Genomic DNA, 17,615 nt, shown 5'->3' on the forward strand with positions numbered 1-17,615 from the left:
ACCCTTGTTTTTATTTTAGTCAGCAAAGAATTTTATTTGTTTTTAACGAAGAGTAGGACTGCTTTGCAGTGTCCTGCATCTACCTGAATCAGAATTTTTCCCATCAAATTCTCTCCCTTTTCATAATGCAGGTACCTTGCACACATGGCAAATTTTTACAGGAGAAGCATTTCCTACTACTTTTCCTTTCACAATATAAAATAAGGTCTGTTTTAAAGAAATCCAAAGAATATGTACTAAAAGGTCACTTTATGGACTTCAGATTTTTTTTAATTGGACCTCTGATACATAAGAACTATTTGTGCAAAATAAAGACAATCAGTATAAAAAAAGGTCAAGTTATACCATTAGAAAGGATACAGACATGACTCTTTACATCATTACGAAGTCCTTTACGAACAAATTCGTATGCTTCTTCTTTCTTCCCTAAACAGTTCAAGGTCAGTCCTTTCATAGCCAAGGTCTCTGTAGAAAACATTTTGTACTTGTGAATGTGAGAAATCAAAATGTACACCTACCATTTATGGTGACTGTAACAGACTATACTCTGTACTCACAGCCTACACAGTAGTCTAATAATCTTTATAAAAAGTATGCCTTCTAAGTCATCATCTGAAAATTCATAATTTGCTGGTCAATGCTGTCCTGATAAAATATATGTAGCAATGCTGTATGAGAAGTTATAAGATTCCAATGTACGGTGTTATAGTAGAACCTCAGTTATGAACATCTCGGGAATGGAGATGGTTCATAGCTCTGAAATGTTCGTAACTCTGAACAAAACATTATGATTGTTTCAAAAGTGTACCTCCAGTTCCAAATGAGGTGTGTGGTTGGCTGGTCAGTTCATCACTCTGGTGTTAGTAACTCTTGAGGATCTACTGTATTAACATATGCTAACCTGTGTTGGCAAACAAGTCTGTCCTAAACAAAGGAATGTGCTTTGGTCTGCTTAATTCGCATTTAAGCAGTAAACAGAGTCATTAAGCTAGAAGGGAAAACAAAGGAAGCTCAAAATTGTTGAGAAGAAAGCAGCACGGAAATATTTCCCCAAATATTTTGTCTCCTGGTACCTAACTGGAAATATTTTTCAAAGGGGGAGGATGACTAAAACCATAAAAAGGAGGGACAAGGCCCCACACCACCTCCTCTCTCTCTGGCCATCAATTCACTGCATCTGAAGGGATAAAAGTAGCAACCGTTGGACTGGAGAAGGGGCCCTGACCTAAAGAGTTTGGTGAGTAAGACTGCTGGAAGCATATGGTAAGAACTTTGCTTTGAATTAACATATAGTTTAAGTCAGGTGTCAGTAGCATTTTATCTTGTAACCATTATGATCTTTATGCTTCATTACTTATACTCACTTAAAATCCTCTCTTTAGAGATTTTAAGTGAGTATAGTGCAGCGGAAGTAATCAAACATATTTCAAGCTCCTTCTGCCAGTGCTTGCTGTTGGGATTTCCTGTACCCTTTGTTAGAGTTCTCCTGTCTGTCTCTTTGCTGTGGAGCACTATTTTGGGGAGTTGCTGTTCTACTATTTTATTTAATCCAATGTGTTTAAATTGAAGTGTCTGGGAAACTCCATAGGGGAGGCAAGCTGTGTGCATATTATTTCTATTAAAGAAATGACAGTATATAGCTTGTATACTGCTGCAAAATCCTACTTCAATGCCTCAAGTGGCGCAGCAGTGACCCTGGCTTGTCTGGAATCACCCTGCAGTATAACGAAAGCTGGGGAGGGGTGGGGGGTAGCTCCTTCACCATGGCATTGTGATGCACCCCAGCCTGCAGGCAAGGGTGACATAGCTGCTCATTACTCTGGATTGTCACAGGTGACAAGTGATAAAGATGCAAGATGCTTTGAATTTAATTCAGTAACAAGTTAATCAGTGCACTGAAACTAGTTTAGATCAGGGCAGAGGCTTAATAGTGCTCAGCACTGCATTACAGAAGTGATTTGATTCCTGACCTCATTTTAGATAGCCAATACCAATGCCTCACTAAGATACGCTTTTGTATTTTCTATTTGTCCTTCTGCAAGCAAAAATCTGACTTGCTTTCATGCAGTTAAGATTAAGTGACCTGAAGAAATTTTTACAAGAGGTTAAAGTAATATATTTATGCTCTAGATAATTAGGGCAAGAAAAATGGTCCTATGATCCAGGAAGTTTTTGGAAAGCATAGGGGACAATTTCCTAGTGCAAGTGCTAGAGGAGCCAACTACGGGGGGAGCTTTTCTTGACCTGCTGCTCACAAACCGGGAAGAATTAGTGGGGGAAGCAAAAGTGGATGGGAATCTGGGAGGCAGTGACCATGAGTTGGTTGAGTTCAGGATCCTGACACAGGGAAGAAAGGTAAGCAGCAGGATACGGACCCTGGACTTCAGGAAAGCAGACTTCGACTCCCTCAGGGAATGGATGGGTAGGATCCCCTGGGGGACTAACATGAAGGGGAAAGGAGTCCAGGAGAGCTGGCTGTATTTCAAGGAATCCCTGTTGAGGTTACAGGGACAAACCATCCCGATGAGTCGAAAGAATAGTAAATATGGCAGGCGACCAGCTTGGCTTAACGGTGAAATCCTAGCGGATCTTAAACATAAAAAAGAAGCTTACAAGAAGTGGAAGGTTGGACATATGACCAGGGAAGAGTATAAAAATATTGCTCGGGCATGTAGGAATGAAATCAGGAGGGCCAAATCGCACCTGGAGCTGCAGCTAGCAAGAGATGTCAAGAGTAATAAGACGGGTTTCTTCAGGTATGTTGGCAACAAGAAGAAAGCCAAGGAAAGTGTGGGCCCCTTACTGAATGAGGGAGGCAACCTAGTGACAGAGGATGTGGAAAAAGCTAATGTACTCAATGCTTTTTTTGCCTCTGTCTTCACAAACAAGGTCAGCTCCCAGACTGCTGCGCTGGGCATCACAGCATGGGGAGTAGATGGCCAGCCCTCTGTGGAGAAAGAGGTGGTTAGGGACTATTTAGAAAGGCTGGATGTGCACAAGTCCATGGGGCCGGACGAGTTGCATCCGAGAGTGCTAAAGGAATTGGCGGCTGTAATTGCAGAGCCATTGGCCATTATCTTTGAAAACTCGTGGCGAACGGGGAAAGTACCAGATGACTGGAAAAAGGCTAATATAGTGCCAATCTTTAAAAAAGGGAAGAAGGAGGATCCTGGGAACTACAGGCCAGTCAGCCTCACCTCAGTCCCCAGAAAAATCATGGAGAAGGTCCTCAAAGAATCAATCCTGAAGCACTTACATGAGAGGAAAGTGATCAGGAACAGTCAGCATAGATTCACCAAGGGAAGGTCATGCCTGACTAATCTAATCGCCTTCTATGATGAGATTACTGGTTCTGTGGATGAAGGGAAAGCAGTGGATGTATTGTTTCTTGACTTTAGCAAAGCTTTTGACACGGTCTCCCACAGTATTGCTGTCAGCAAGTTAAAGAAGTATGGGCTGGATAAATGCACTATAAGGTGGGTAGAAAGTTGGCTAGATTGTCGGGCTCAACGGGTAGTGATCAATGGCTCCATGTCTAGTTGGCAGCCGGTGTCAAATGGAGTGCCCCAGGGGTTGGTCCTGGGGCCTGTTTTGTTCAATATCTTCATAAATGATCTGGAGGATGGTGTGGATTGCACTCTCAGCAAATTTGCGGATGATACTAAATTAGGAGGAGTGGTAGATACGCTGGAGGGCAGGGAATAAGATACAGAGGGACCTAGACAAATTGGAGGATTGGGCCAAAAGAAATCTGATGAGGTTCAATAAGGATAAGTGCAGGGTCCTGCACTTAGGATGGAAGAACCCAATGCACCGCTACAGACTAGGGACCGAATGGCTAGGCAGCAGTTCTGCGGAAAAGGACCTAGGGGTGACAGTGGACGAGAAGCTGGATATGAGTCAGCAGTGTGCCCTTGTTGCCAAGAAGGCCAATGGCATTTTGGGATGTATAAGTAGGGGCATAGCGAGCAGATCGAGGGACGTGATCGTTCCCCTCTATTCGACATTGGTGAGGCCTCATCTGGAGTACTGTGTCCAGTTTTGGGCCCCACGCTACAAGAAGGATGTGGATAAATTGGAGAGAGTCCAGCGAAGGGCAACAAAAATGATTAGGGGGCTGGAACACATGATTTATGAGGAGAGGCTGAGGGAACTGGGATTGTTTAGTCTGCAGAAGAGAAGAATGAGGGGGGATTTGATAGCTGCTTTCAACTACCTGAGAGGTGGTTCCAGAGAGGATGGTTCTAGACTATTCTCAGTGGTAGAAGAGGACAGGACAAGGAGTAATGGTCTCAAGTTGCAGTGGGGGAGGTTTAGGTTGGATATTATGAAAAACTTTTTCACTAGGAGGGTGGTGAAACACTGGAATGCGTTACCTAGGGAGGTGGTAGAATCTTCTTCCTTAGAAGTTTTTAAGGTCAGGCTTGACAAAGCCCTGGCTGGGATGATTTAATTGGGGATTGGTCCTGCTCTGTGCAGGGGGTTGGACTAGATGACCTCCTGAGGTCCCTTCCAAACCTGATATTCTATGATTCTAAAGCATGAGATCAGAAGCTGGAAGCAGGGTAGATCTGGATTAAATCAAATTAATTTAATCACTAGTCAGGAAGACTATTTAATCATGGATTTCTACATAAAAGTGCATTCTTGTTGGTTGTTATAACCTTAATATATATTCTTCACACCTCAGAGATAGATGTACCGTTCATAAGCCAATTTTTTTTTTAAAAACAAAACAAAAATTAAAATAGACTGTGTCAGCGAGGTCAACATGAAAAACTTAAAACATTGGCTTCTGCAGCTAACACAGTTAACTTCATTTTCCTGTTTGTTCATAATCTGGAAAAGGGAAAAGAAAAAAAAAAAAAAAAAAAGAGCTTTTCTGCTTTTTCAGGTCCCCAATGATTTCTCAATTTGGAATGAACTAGTCCCAACGCAGAAAATAAGTCTTTCTGCACCAGCAGAAGAAGCTACTGCTGTAAAAGTGAGATCATCACTTTAACAGTCTCTGAATTTAAGTGCTTAAGTGACTTCCACCAGTTCACTGGTGTGATTTTCTTTAAAACATTGTCAGAAAACATATTTTGCTTAAATGGTTCTTATTCCCGAACTGGATCTCTTTTACGGCCTGCTGCCATTATAGGTTCTCTCTTCTAGTGAGAGAATGGTATGGTAGATCTCAAATCAATGAAAGCTACACTCAAAGACTTCTAGAATATGCTGCTCAAACAGTTTCACTTTTGTTTCTACTGCCTGTCCCTCCCTTCTCACATTTATCTCCAGACTTCTTCTCCTTGTCCAGATCCATTCCGCCGCGAACAATCTTCTATTCACTGAACTTTCTGAAACTGCACTTTGAGAGAAGTAAGCAATTGACTTTGTAAACAAATTTGCAGAAGGACAATAGCGTTGAGGTCTGTTATTTCTCACCTCTATATATTTATTTAAATACATTTTTGCTGTTAACAAGCATGTTATCTCTGGATACAAATCCAGTTTGAGAACTGCAAAACTAAGCATCTCTGATGGTATCTTCTAGACTGAGCACTGAGTCCCATTGAGTAGATAGAAAGATTAATCTAAATAATCTATACAGAAGCTCCTGGAACCCCCTGAAATTGGGTCTCTAATCCATGAACTATTGGAACTCATTTACAAAACTTTTCTTAAACCTTACATGAATATATTGTCTCATACTATAAAATTAGAATTTATAATCCTATTCCATGAGGAGATATCTTTGCGCTATAATGTATCTTAATTAAAGCTATCTTTAGATAACATACTTTTGAGGGAAAAAAACCTATAAAAAAAACTGATTTAAAAAAAAAAATCATTGATTTTTATCCACCCTGGCTGGAAGACCTTTATGACCGACAGACAGTCGTACTGCTCTAGGATAGTGGATTTCAACCTTTTTTTCATTTGCAGACACCTAAAAAAATTCAAACGGAGGTGCAGACCCTTTTGGAAATCTTAAGCAGTCTGTGGACTTCCAGAGGTCCACAGGCTGGGGGGAAAAATGTACATGGCAGAGGGGCATTGCTGGCACATATCACATTGGTAGATGTGCAGGTGAACGAGCTGTACATTGGCCAAACTGGACAGTCTCTACGTAGAAGAATAAAGGGACACAAATCAGACGTGAAGAATTATAACATTCAAAAACCAGTCGGAGAACACTTCAGTCTCTCTGGTCACTCGATTACAGACCTAAAGGTCGCAATATTACAACAAAAAGACTTCAAAAACAGACTCCAATGAGAGACTGCTGAATTGGAATTAATTTGCAAACTGGACACAATTAATTTAGGCTTGACACATCCACACCCAGTCTTTATTCATTACACAAAGTAAAACTATTTCCCCATGTTTATTCCCCGCCCCCGCACTGTTCCTCACACGTTCTTGTCAACTGCTGGAAATGGCCCACCTTGATTATCACTACAAAAAGGTCCCCAGCCCCAGCTCTCCTGCTAGTAATAGCTCACCTTACCTGATCACTCTCGTTACCATACACACTAACACCCACTGTTTCATGTTTTCTGTGTATATAAAATCTCCCCACTGTATTTTCCACTGCATGCATCCAATGAAGTGAGCTGTAGCTCACGAAAGCTTATGCTCAAATAAATTTGTTAGTCTCTAAGGTGCCACAAGTACTCCTTTTCTTTTTACTGTTAAACCTTGCTGTTTTAAGTGTTGCAAATACTCTATGCGATTGTCGCTGCCATTCATTCTAGATGAAACACTCTGAGAAGATGAGAAAGAATCACTTCCATTTTGCCAGTTAAGTGGCCTTGGAAGAGGGCTTTCTGCTTCCTAATAGAAGCTCACGGACCAGCTCCAAGCAGGCTAGTTCTACAAGGTTTAGCCATCGAGCATCTGGGCCATCAGGTAGAGGGATCCAAGGTTCAGGTGGAGCAGACAATGACTATGATCCTCAGAGATCAGGTCTGGATGAAGAGGAAGCGGGACTGGTGACACTACTGAGAGGGCCAGCAGAGCGGCGAACCAACGCTATCGGGGCCAAGCCAGAGCTATCAGAATGACCCACGCTCAGTCCAGTTTAATCTTCAGCAGGACCTGTGCACAAGCGGAATAGGAGGGTGACCCATCCATGGAAGAACAAAAGCATCTGAGTGTGACCCAAGGCTGTGACCCAGAGAGCAGAACTGCTGACACTTCCTCGTGTCTTGTCACAAACTGATTTGGGGAGTCCCTGACTGCTGGAAAACAAGTTTCAGGACATCTAGGTGAAGGAACCATTCATGCCGATCGGAGAAGGATCTGCTGAGGTGACCTGCTAACTCCTTTGTGCTCCTGGTAGGTAGGAGGCCTCTCGGTGAATCAAGTGGGCTAAGCAAAGATCCCACAACTGAACTGCCTCCCAACACAGGCTCTTCCCTGCTCTATATCATGATATAGAGCAGGGATATAGAACATGGCTGTCATGTTGTCTGTTAGAACAGACATTAGTGCCTATAACATGAAGCTGAAATGCCTGACAAGACAGGCAGACTGTCCTGAGCTCCTTGACATTGATGTGTAGAAACAGTTCTTCTGGGTACCAAAGGCCTTGAGTTCTGAGAGGACCCAAGTGAGCTCCCCAGCCTAGTGCTGATGCATCTGAGACTGGGGACAGCAACAGGCAGGACCGCGAGAACAGAATGCCCCCACAAACCACCATTGGGTCCTGCCACCAATTTGAGTGAGGCAAGAACCGGGGAAAGAATCATAAGGACCAAGTCCACATCGTGGCAGTTTGGTGACTCCAGTGACTCCTGGAGCAGTCTGAAGTGTAGTCTCAGGCATACTGCGCTCCCAAGAGTCTCAGGCAACTCCAAGCTGTCATCAGGTGATCCTTGAAGTGGGCTATGAGCACCACAATTGCTTGAGAGTGCCCTTCTGGGAGAAAGGCTCTGGCTTGGACAGAGTTGAGCACAGCCCCAATAAATTCTGTACCAGGGTAAGGGTGGATTTCTGCGCATTTATAAGCAAACCAACATCCCGGAAGGTCGACTGGATGAGGTGTAAGCTGGACTCCACTTGAGCCCTGGTCTGTCCCCTGACCAGCCCCTTGCCTCCTCAAGAAGGCCGCTACAACTGCCATGCACTTTGTAAACGCTCATGGGGCAGCCGACAGTCCGAAGGGCAGAACCATGAACTGGTAATGCATGTGATCCACGACAAATCTCAGGAACCTTCTGTGTCCCTGAAAAATCAAGATGTGAAAACAGGTGTCTCAAATCGAGGGCAGCATACCTGTCCCCTAGACCCAGGGAGGGGATGATGGAAGCCAAGGAGACCATGCAGAACTTCAGCTTCTTGAGGTAACTTACATTGGCACAGGTCAAGGATAGGACTGAGACCTTGCTTGGCTTTTGGGATTAGGAAATAATGGGAATAGAATCCTGTACCCCTTAGATTCTGTGCAACCTTTTCCACTGCTCACACCTGTAGGAGCAACTGTACCTCCTGGGCCAGAAGTTGCTTGTCAGAGGGGTCCCTGAAGAGGGACCGGGGGAGAGAGAGAATTTAATTGGACTGTATCTCTCACTTTCACCATGCTCTGAACCCAGTGGTCCACGGTAATATGGGACCATGCCCAGAGGAAGTCGGACAAGTGGTCTGCAAAACAAAGGGTAAGCTGGATCTGAGGTTTCTAAAGTGGGTATGGCATCCTTGAGCACCCCATCAAAATGCCTGCTTAGAGTCTCCTGAATGCATGCGGGGGGCAGGCGTTGATGTATAGGATGACACAGGTGAAGGCCTACACCTGAAGCCCTTGCTCCTCTCTCTCTGATCCTCCAGCTTGGCAGGACGAAGGAAGAACCAAGAGGATTACTGACGCCTATAATGCTTTCTTGAAGCTACTGAGGTGTATAAGCCCAGGGACTTCAGAGTAGCCTGGAATACTTGAGGCCATGGAACTTGGATTCTGTCTACTCTGAGAAGAGCTAAGTGCCCTCAAAGGATGATCCTGGAGGCTCTCCTAAGCCTCATGTGGGAGGCCCAACGATCAGACCCAAGAACTCCTATACATGACCACTGCACAGGCTAGGGGTGGCCAACCTGTGGCTCCGGAGCTGCATGCGGCTCTTCAGAAGTTAATATGTGGCTCCTTGCATAGGTGCTGACTCTGGGACTGGAGCTATAGGTGCCAACTTTCCACTGCTCAACCCCAGGTCCTGCCCCAACTCCAACCCCAATGCCCCCACCCCTTCCCGCCTCCTCCCTTGATTCTTCTGCACCCTTGCTCCTCCCTCCTCCACCCCAGAGCCTCCTGTACACTGCAAAACAGCCAATCACAGCAGGCACGGGGAGGGAGGGGGAGGCACTGATCAGCAGGTTTGCCAGTGGGCAGGAGGTGCTGGGGGTGGGGATGCTGATGGGCGCTGCTGATGTATTACTGATACTGGATGTATTACTTCTCAGACTCAGGTTGGCCACCTCTGGCATAGGCCATGGACTAGGCAGCCGCATCCAGGATCCCTTGCAGGGAAGTCCTTGCTTCCATCTCCCCCTTCTCAACCAAAGAGAACTCCCTTCTGGCCTCTTTGGGCAATGAATCTTTAAACTTTAAAACAGAGTCCCATGCATTAAAGTCCAATCTTCTCAGGAATGCTTGTTTATTAATGATCCTGAGCTGCAAACCCCCAGTTGAGTAGACCTTCCTCCCAAACAGGTCTACTTTGTGTCCTCTGCTTTGGGGGTCACCCCTTATAGCCCCTGCTGCTCTCACTCATCGGCAGAGACCACCAAGGATCCTGGGGAGCGGAGAAATGGGTATACAAAAATTCATCTCTCTGAGTCGGGACAAAAATACTTCTCGGCCTTCTTGGCCATGGGAGGTAGGGATGTCGGGGTCTGTCACAGGGCCTTTATTGGGTCCATGATGGCCTTGTTGAGCGGAAGGGCCATCCTTGACAGGCCCACCACAGTCAAAATGTCCACCAAAGAGTGAGAGGACTCCTTAATGCTGGTGGCATGGCGAGCTGAGGCTGTGGTGGAGGGGGCTCCAGGCTAGCCTCCCTGGCCGGGAGCTTAAAGGCCGGGCAGGACTGTCCCGTGGGCCAGATGTGGCCCATGGGCCGTAGTTTGCCCACCTCTGCTTTAGAGGATACCGAGGGACTCAGTACCAAGCTGCAAACGATAGCCAGTCTCTTCTGCACCGGCACAGACACTGCCGACTCTTGTACTACTAGGGACACTGGCACCAACAGCGAGAGTAGGTCTCTAGCCTCAGCAAAAGCCCCCAGTATGGGTGGCACCGCCAAAGTGTCTGTACCATGCTGCCCCTCTGGTGCAGATGGATGGTCCAGTGGTGGGCTCAACAGCACGTGCAAAGTTAACTGTGCCAGCTGAGCTGCTGGAGCCCCCAAGTGGCCTGATGTGGGTTGCACTTTGCTCTAGTCTCCATGCCTGGCCATCTTCAGGGTTGAGGAATAGTCTCATTTGGCAGGCATCGTCTTTGGTTTTTCCTTGGCACTGGAGACGGTGAACAGTGCCAAGATTCCTGGACAGTGGCAGGCATGCTCCTCACTGACACCGAGGTGCTCAATCCAGATTCTGAATGGCCCAGCTCTGAGGGAGGTCTGAGCGCTACTTCCATCAAGATGGACTTCAGCCTAGTGTCCTGGTCCTTTTTAGTACGGGGTTTGAAGTCCCTGCAAATCTTGCAGTGCTTCCAAACGTGAGTTTCCACCAAGCACTTAAGGCAATTGGACTGTGGGTCACTCAGAGGTATAGCCTTTCTGCAGGAGGCTTGAAGCCCGGAAACCAAGGCATGCCTTGGTACCAGAGTGGAGGAAACGCTGCTGATAATGGAGGAAACTAACTCTAAAAGAAACTTAACCAACTACGAACAAGAATTATGTACAGAAATACAGAGAAAAAGTCCTTAGAGGAAGACTTGCAAGAGCCAGGATAGATCATTTCCAGTGATTGTCATGGGCAGTAAGAAAGAACTGAGGTGGCGTGGGGTCAGCGGTGCCCTTAATACTGGCAGTATGGACATGCAGCCCCAGAGGGCACCAGAGCCAACCCATCAGATCCCACTGGGGGAAAATTTTCCAGTAACTATGCTCGGAGCACACACACACACCTACATGGGAATGGACGTGTACAAGTACGCAAAGAACCACCACCATTCTGTGCTAACAATTTTTTGCTCAAAATAGTCTGCAACTTCCAGGAGTCCACGCACCACAGGCTGAAAACCACTGTTCTAGGACAATAAAAATCACAATCAGTAAAAAGAAGAAACTGGAGAACCAGTAAGAAGAGACCCCTAGGACAGCAACAATGGACAGGAAATAAACAAATTTATAGTGTGAGAACTATAAAAGACAAGTGTGATTTTGTGCTTTAAATACAAATGCATCATGCCATGGAGCTGGGAAGAAAACAGATGTCTGTAAAAATTTGCTGTGACAGTGACAGGAATAATGCAATTAGACCTGCACACCATGTTACATGGAAGATGCTGTCATATCAGTAGGAGGAGCTGAGATGATGGAAAATTAAAAATATACATATTTATGCAAAGACAACTGGGACACGGATACAACAGCAAGCTGTAAATAATGAAGGGTATAAATACTTAAAAGAAATGAATTTATCTGAGTAGGTTTAACAGTACTAATAGTCTAAAAGTAAGAAAAGGAACATTTACATTGAATTTTAGGGGGTCATGGGGAGGAGGGGGAAAAAGAAAAGAAAAGAACAGTGATCTTTCTCAAGGCAAACAGTAGAAGTTCCATCTTGTAGCACACCTACAATTACAGAATTTTCCTATGTGGAATTATTGAGCTATGACAGGCATGGAAAAGAGGAACCCACACATCTCCACCTCTAGTTTCTACGATACATGCCAAAATATGGACTTTTAGGTTCCGCCTTCCATGTCATAATTCATGGTATCAGTAATACAATGCTTAATTAAGGAATACAACTAAACACAAGCAGTGATGTTATAACTTACAGCAGGGGAAAAAAGAAGAATAAGTCTTTCAAGCCATGCAATTACCTCCATGTTCAGCAAACTTCGGGTTGGAGAGGATCATCTTGCAAAACTTGAGCCCATTTTTGTATTGTTTTTGTTCGTAACATTTCTAGAAAAAAAACAAGGCTCAAATTATACTACTGGAAGTGCTTTTGAAACAGTAGTCCATCAAAATAGACGAATACAAAATAATGCACCAGATCCTTCAGTGACAAAACAACGATCAGACCACTAATGAAAATTCTGTTGAATTCCGCTCCCTTGACACGTTGTATGTTTCTCTAAGATATTTAGGGAAGTGCCTGCATGTGTGTTTGGACACTGCGTATCATTATGGGTGCTGTCAGAACACAAAATAGGTTTTTGGAAAGTAAAATGATAGAGTGTAGCTGTAGTATTCCAGGGGTACAGGAAAAGCAAGTAGGAGTGCAGATGGATTTTGATGTGGAAGAGAGTTTATAGATTCCCAATTATTCATCGACAATAAACACCATTTGCACAGAGTTAATGCTACCTAGTAGTATCTTGTGATCTTCTAGAACACTTAATCAAAACACAAACTTCAAAAGCCAGGAAACAGTTCAAATATAGCTGGTGATGCAACCTTAACTCTGCCCCCTCGGAGCTGGCAATAACTACTGAGAATTACTGCAACTGCATCCAGTGTGTTAGGTGGAGTTATGCCGAATGATAGAGGCATTAGTTAATCACAGGTCTTCTAAACAGCACTATGATATGAGGGGATATGGAGGGATCATGCCTCTCTGGGGAGCACTGAGCTTTTCTCCTGAATCCCAGGTGAGAGAGATCAAAGGGAAAAGCTGCATGTGTAGCTTGAGAGAGCCAATATGCCTATTTCAACACTATGATTTTTGTTGTGCCAGGAGCAGGCCAAGAGGGGTCTTCTTGCCATGGGGATTGTAGACAGATGGGTTGGAGAGGAGTGTTGTCTGCTTAACGATGGGCAAGTGAAAGTATAATGCTATGTGGCATCATGCGCCTCAGGACAAAGAGGCTGTAAAATTTAGTAGCTATGGTATTCATTCTGTGGAGCAGGCTAATTATTTTAGTGTAGGACAGGTGTAAGCAGAGGCAGAGTGCAAGTATGGGTGTACTGGAGCAACACTCAGAGCAGGAAGAGTCATGACTGTGTGGGCATGTACCTTCATTTTATTTCCTGGGAAGCTGCACATGGACCCAGGAGGAAAAAAAAAGTTCTCTTTGCAGGGATGTTGGGATCAGGGACAACTGTTGAGTGGGCTAATTACTGCCTGAAAACTACCACTGTTGCATATCCTGGAAATGCATCCCATTGTCACCTCAGGGTGACCAAGATGGTAGAAAAATATCGCTACATTTTGAGAATATTTCTGTGGGAGTGTGCAGTGGGGAAACAAAGCAGGAAGAGAATCAGGCATTTTAAACATACACCTGTTCCTGATTTCAGTTCCACTGATTTTACCTATTATCATCATCATCATCTCTCAAAAGCCTGGCGTATCAGAAAACAAGAATTCCACTCTCCAGTTCATATTGATTAACAGAAAGTCCAAGTCAAGGTTTCCACCATTTAGGATTTTATCAAAAAACAGTGAGACAAAACTGTATGGCATCCAGCTGTTAACATCCATATTCAGTGGAGCATGAACTAATTTGGGGGGGAAGAAGGGTGTTCTCCAGAAGTACAAGTCCTCCTCCCTTAAAATTGGATTGAATATATAGCGTGTCCATCTTGTACAAGATTCTGAACAGCAGGTGAATAAAACCAGTTCTGATTTAAGTCACCCCGATACACCCAAGACTTACTATTCGGAAGGACACATTTGTTTACTCCACAGTAACATCTGCCAAATTTTAATCTGCGGATTTGTTTCATGTCATAGATAGCCAAATCTATTTCTACTTGGTGAATGATTTGAGTATTTTCTGTTTGGAGGAAATTGTGATTTAGGGACAAAGTAGTACAGATTTGGATCTAACTGTCTCCGTTTGTAAAGGCAGGGCAACATCTTAGGAGGCAGAAACAAATGCTTTACATTGTGCTGCAACCTGGGCCATGACTGATGGTCAGTGGAGATGGGCCCACTGCTAATGGGGATTGTCAGTGCTTCCCTTAAAGAAGGCAGGCTACCAGCTTCAATTAAAGGAACATTGATACAGTGTATCCTCAAGAATTTATCATCCGATGTCTATATATCCCTGTGGAGTTAGAGGTTAATTATGGGTAAGATCATTCTCAATATCTAGATGCCTCCAATTTCTTTCACCACAGACCTACATTGGTACAAATGTTACTCCTGGTGGAATTCTGTACTATTCATCGGGAGCAACTGGTATCTTAAAAAAAAAACCCTCACATTTGATCACGTCATGAAATCTTTCTTGCACAATGAGTGAATGAAATTCACAAATGCACTCAATCACAGACAATATCTAATTGAAGAAGAACTGAATGAAGACTACTCCTCCTGCCTATTTGCCATTTCACTGTGCAGTTTGATGGCTCGAGAGGTAAAGTTATTTCACATTTTTTCAAGCTCCTGAAATCAGTAAAATTGGTTATGGAGGAGAAGCACAGAATACACTCTGAGCTTACAGATTCTTCGTGGGTTCTAGATTTTGCATTTCTTGCAGACATATTGCTGCATTTGGATAAAATAAAAATGGATTTACAAGAAAAATTCTGGTTGCTGTCTGATCTACTGCAAAGTGTATTTGCGTTCATGAACGAATTGCAGTTGTTTCACAGAAATACCTGAGGGAGAGCTGACACTTTCCCTTAATGTCACAACTACAAGCCAGACCAAAAGAAGATGTAGCAGAACCCCTAAAATGGAGCACAACTAGATATGTGAGCATGATTAAAGATCTTAAGGACAGTTTTGAGGAAAGATTCCAAGATTTGCAGTGGAAAAGACCTCAATTCAGATTTCTGATTGACCCTTTTAGTGCTGAAGATGACTGAACCCCCTTTAGTCACTGATGAAGCAACTTCCCAGGTGGAAATAATAGAACTTTTGGAAGATGACAGATTAAAATCTGTTCAGAAGACATAGGGGGATCCTTACTTTCTGGAAATCTGTACCAAAAGACAAATACCCCAACATCAGAGATGCAGCCCTAAAATTAATCTCGATGTTTGCCTCAACCTATCTTTGTGAGTCTGTTTTCTCGACACTCAAACGTGTCCGAGCACCGATCCGTTTTGACAGCCAGTCAGTCAGTTAAGAGAACTGCTGCATGTGAGCACACCTGAACACAAACCAAACTTTAAGGGAATTGCTGAAAGCAAGGATTGCCAGAAGTCCCACTAAGTAAAAGGATAAGTTTTTATTATCATCGTTGACTATATATTATAAATGTATAAAATACACATTATCAAATTATATAACGATGTGTATACACACACATACAATCATTACATATTACTGTGGCTCTTTGGCAATGTACATTTGTAAATTCTGGCTCCTTCTCAGGCTGGCTACCCCTGTTCTAGCTTCTCTGCTGAATTCAGACCTGGAGCATTACCATCTACCCATAGGCTCTGGGTGTGCTTGAAGTTGGATGTGACATTCCCATGAACTTCAAGGGACAAGCACTTGTCACACAGTACACTAGTATTGGGTGCTCTCCACAGGCAGATTAAACTTCTGTCCTGGACATCAAATTCAGGAATAGACCCAGCACGTTTCTTAACCCAGTTTGAGGATCAGGGCCAGATATTGTTCCCAGTGATCCTGACGGAGATGAGAAAAAGGGAATTTAAGCTCTCTCTATACCTAAACTATACTACTGAACTAAGGACTATTTAAGAAAATAGTTCTGTATTAAAGTTTAGAAGTCTGACCGCTAAAAGAGAGGGCCCTTTGTGTTTGCTAAAGAGGGAGCAAGGGAACTAAGGTGACTGGAGAATGCACTTTGTGCCACACGAGGGTGCTTGCACTCCCCACGACACTTTGAAAGAGGTTTCCACATGGCCACTATTAGTGGAAAAGTCCAAGCAAATACTCACCAGCAACTACACACCACACAACAAAAATGCCAACTCAGGAACCAAAACCTGCAACAAATCTCGGTGCCAACTCTGTCCACATATGTATTCAAGGGACACCATCATAGGTCCCAACCAGATCAGCCACGCCGTCAGGGGCTCATTCACCTGCACATCTACCAATGTGATATATGCCATCATGTGCCAGCAATGCCCCTCTGTCATGTACATTGACCAAACCGGACGGTCTCTATGCAAAAGAATAAATGGACACAATTCTGACATCAGGAATCCTAACATTCAAAAACCAGTAGGAGAACACTTCCATCTCCCTGGACACTCAGACCTAAAAGTGACAATTCTTCAATAAAAAACTTCAAAAACAGACTCCAACGTGAAACTGCAAATTAATTCCAGTTCTGCAAACTGGACACCACCACATTAGGCCTGAATAAAGACTGGGAGTGGCTGGGTCATTACAAAACCTAAACCTAATTTCCCCCATACTTATTTCTTCCTACTGTTACTCACACCTTCATGTCAACCGTTTGAAATGGGCCACTCATTACCGCTACAAAAGTTATTTTTCCTCCCTTGGTATCCTACTGTTAATTAAATTGTCTCATTAGACTGACCTCACACTTGGTAAGGCAACTCCCACCTTTTCACGTATTTATAGCTGCTCCTGTATTTTCTGATGAAGTGGGTTCTAGCCCACTAAAGCTTATGCCCAAATAAATCTGTTAGTCTCTGAGGTGCCACAAGGACTCCTCGTTGTTTTTTGCTGATACAAACTAACACGGTTACTACTCAGAAACCTCTCACAATTAGAAATGTACATATATCCTCAGACTCCTATTGGATACTGAAAGATGGGAGTTATATCAGCCTGAGATATTTGACTTCAAGGCCTGGACCACTGTCAAATGCCACTTTTGATTTGAAAAACCAGTGTCTACTTTTACTGTTAGATATACAGTGAACTATAAGGACTAAGAATTCCATGTTTCTAAGGTTAAGTAGCATGTGTTTCTATCCATAACAGTTCATGATATATGGGACATGGAAATTCACATCATGTCGATGTTACTGTGTCATTTCATCCCCTGTGCACACACTTTAACTCTAACCTGATTTAAAGGCCACAATCTTGAGAACTGTTAGAGCAAACACCTCATGCTGCTCAAAACACTGAGCTATCCCTACCCAAGATGTTAGTCGCTGCTAACTTCCTAAATAACTCCTGTTTCTATGAGCCAAGAACTGAAACAGGCCAATTAAATGGATAGAAATATTTAAAGGATCAAGTCTAGAATCTTTATTCACAGTATTTACATTTTTCCAGAGTAGCAGCTGTGTTAGTCTGTATTCGCAAAAAGGAGTACTTGTGGCACCTTAGAGACTAACAAATTTATTTGAGCATAAGCTTTCGTGAGCTACAGCTTACTTCATCAGATGCATTCAGTGGAAAATACAGTGGGGAGATTTATATACATAGAAAACATGAAACAATGGGTGTTACCATACACTCTTTAATGAGAGTGATCACTTAAGGTGAGCTATTACCAGCAGGAGAGCGGGGGGGGGGGGGGGGGTGGAAACCTTTTCTAGTGATAA

General features: G+C 43.7%; 1 protein-coding gene across 6 annotated transcripts in view; it reads right to left on the reverse strand.

Annotated features, from left to right (window-relative positions):
* Positions 1-17,615, reverse strand: part of NAA16 (N-alpha-acetyltransferase 16, NatA auxiliary subunit) — a 107,367-nt gene that overhangs the window by 77,828 nt on the left and 11,924 nt on the right. For 5 of the 6 annotated variants that reach the window (XR_013345516.1, XR_013345517.1, XM_077812008.1 and 2 more), the window contains exons 2-3: positions 12,032-12,116; positions 361-465 (exon numbers count right to left, since the gene is read on the reverse strand). Coding sequence is in view for 4 of the 6 variants with exons in the window: in XM_077812008.1 (XP_077668134.1) it covers positions 361-465; positions 12,032-12,116 (190 nt within the window). In the remaining 2 variants the exon portion in view is untranslated. Of the gene's footprint in view, positions 1-360; positions 466-11,986; positions 12,117-17,615 lie in introns of those variants that run through there. The other variant, XM_077812017.1, reaches the window with a different exon arrangement.

The sequence above is a fragment of the Eretmochelys imbricata genome, chromosome 1 (assembly GCF_965152235.1).
Source record: "Eretmochelys imbricata isolate rEreImb1 chromosome 1, rEreImb1.hap1, whole genome shotgun sequence".
NCBI lineage: Eukaryota > Metazoa > Chordata > Testudines > Cheloniidae > Eretmochelys > Eretmochelys imbricata.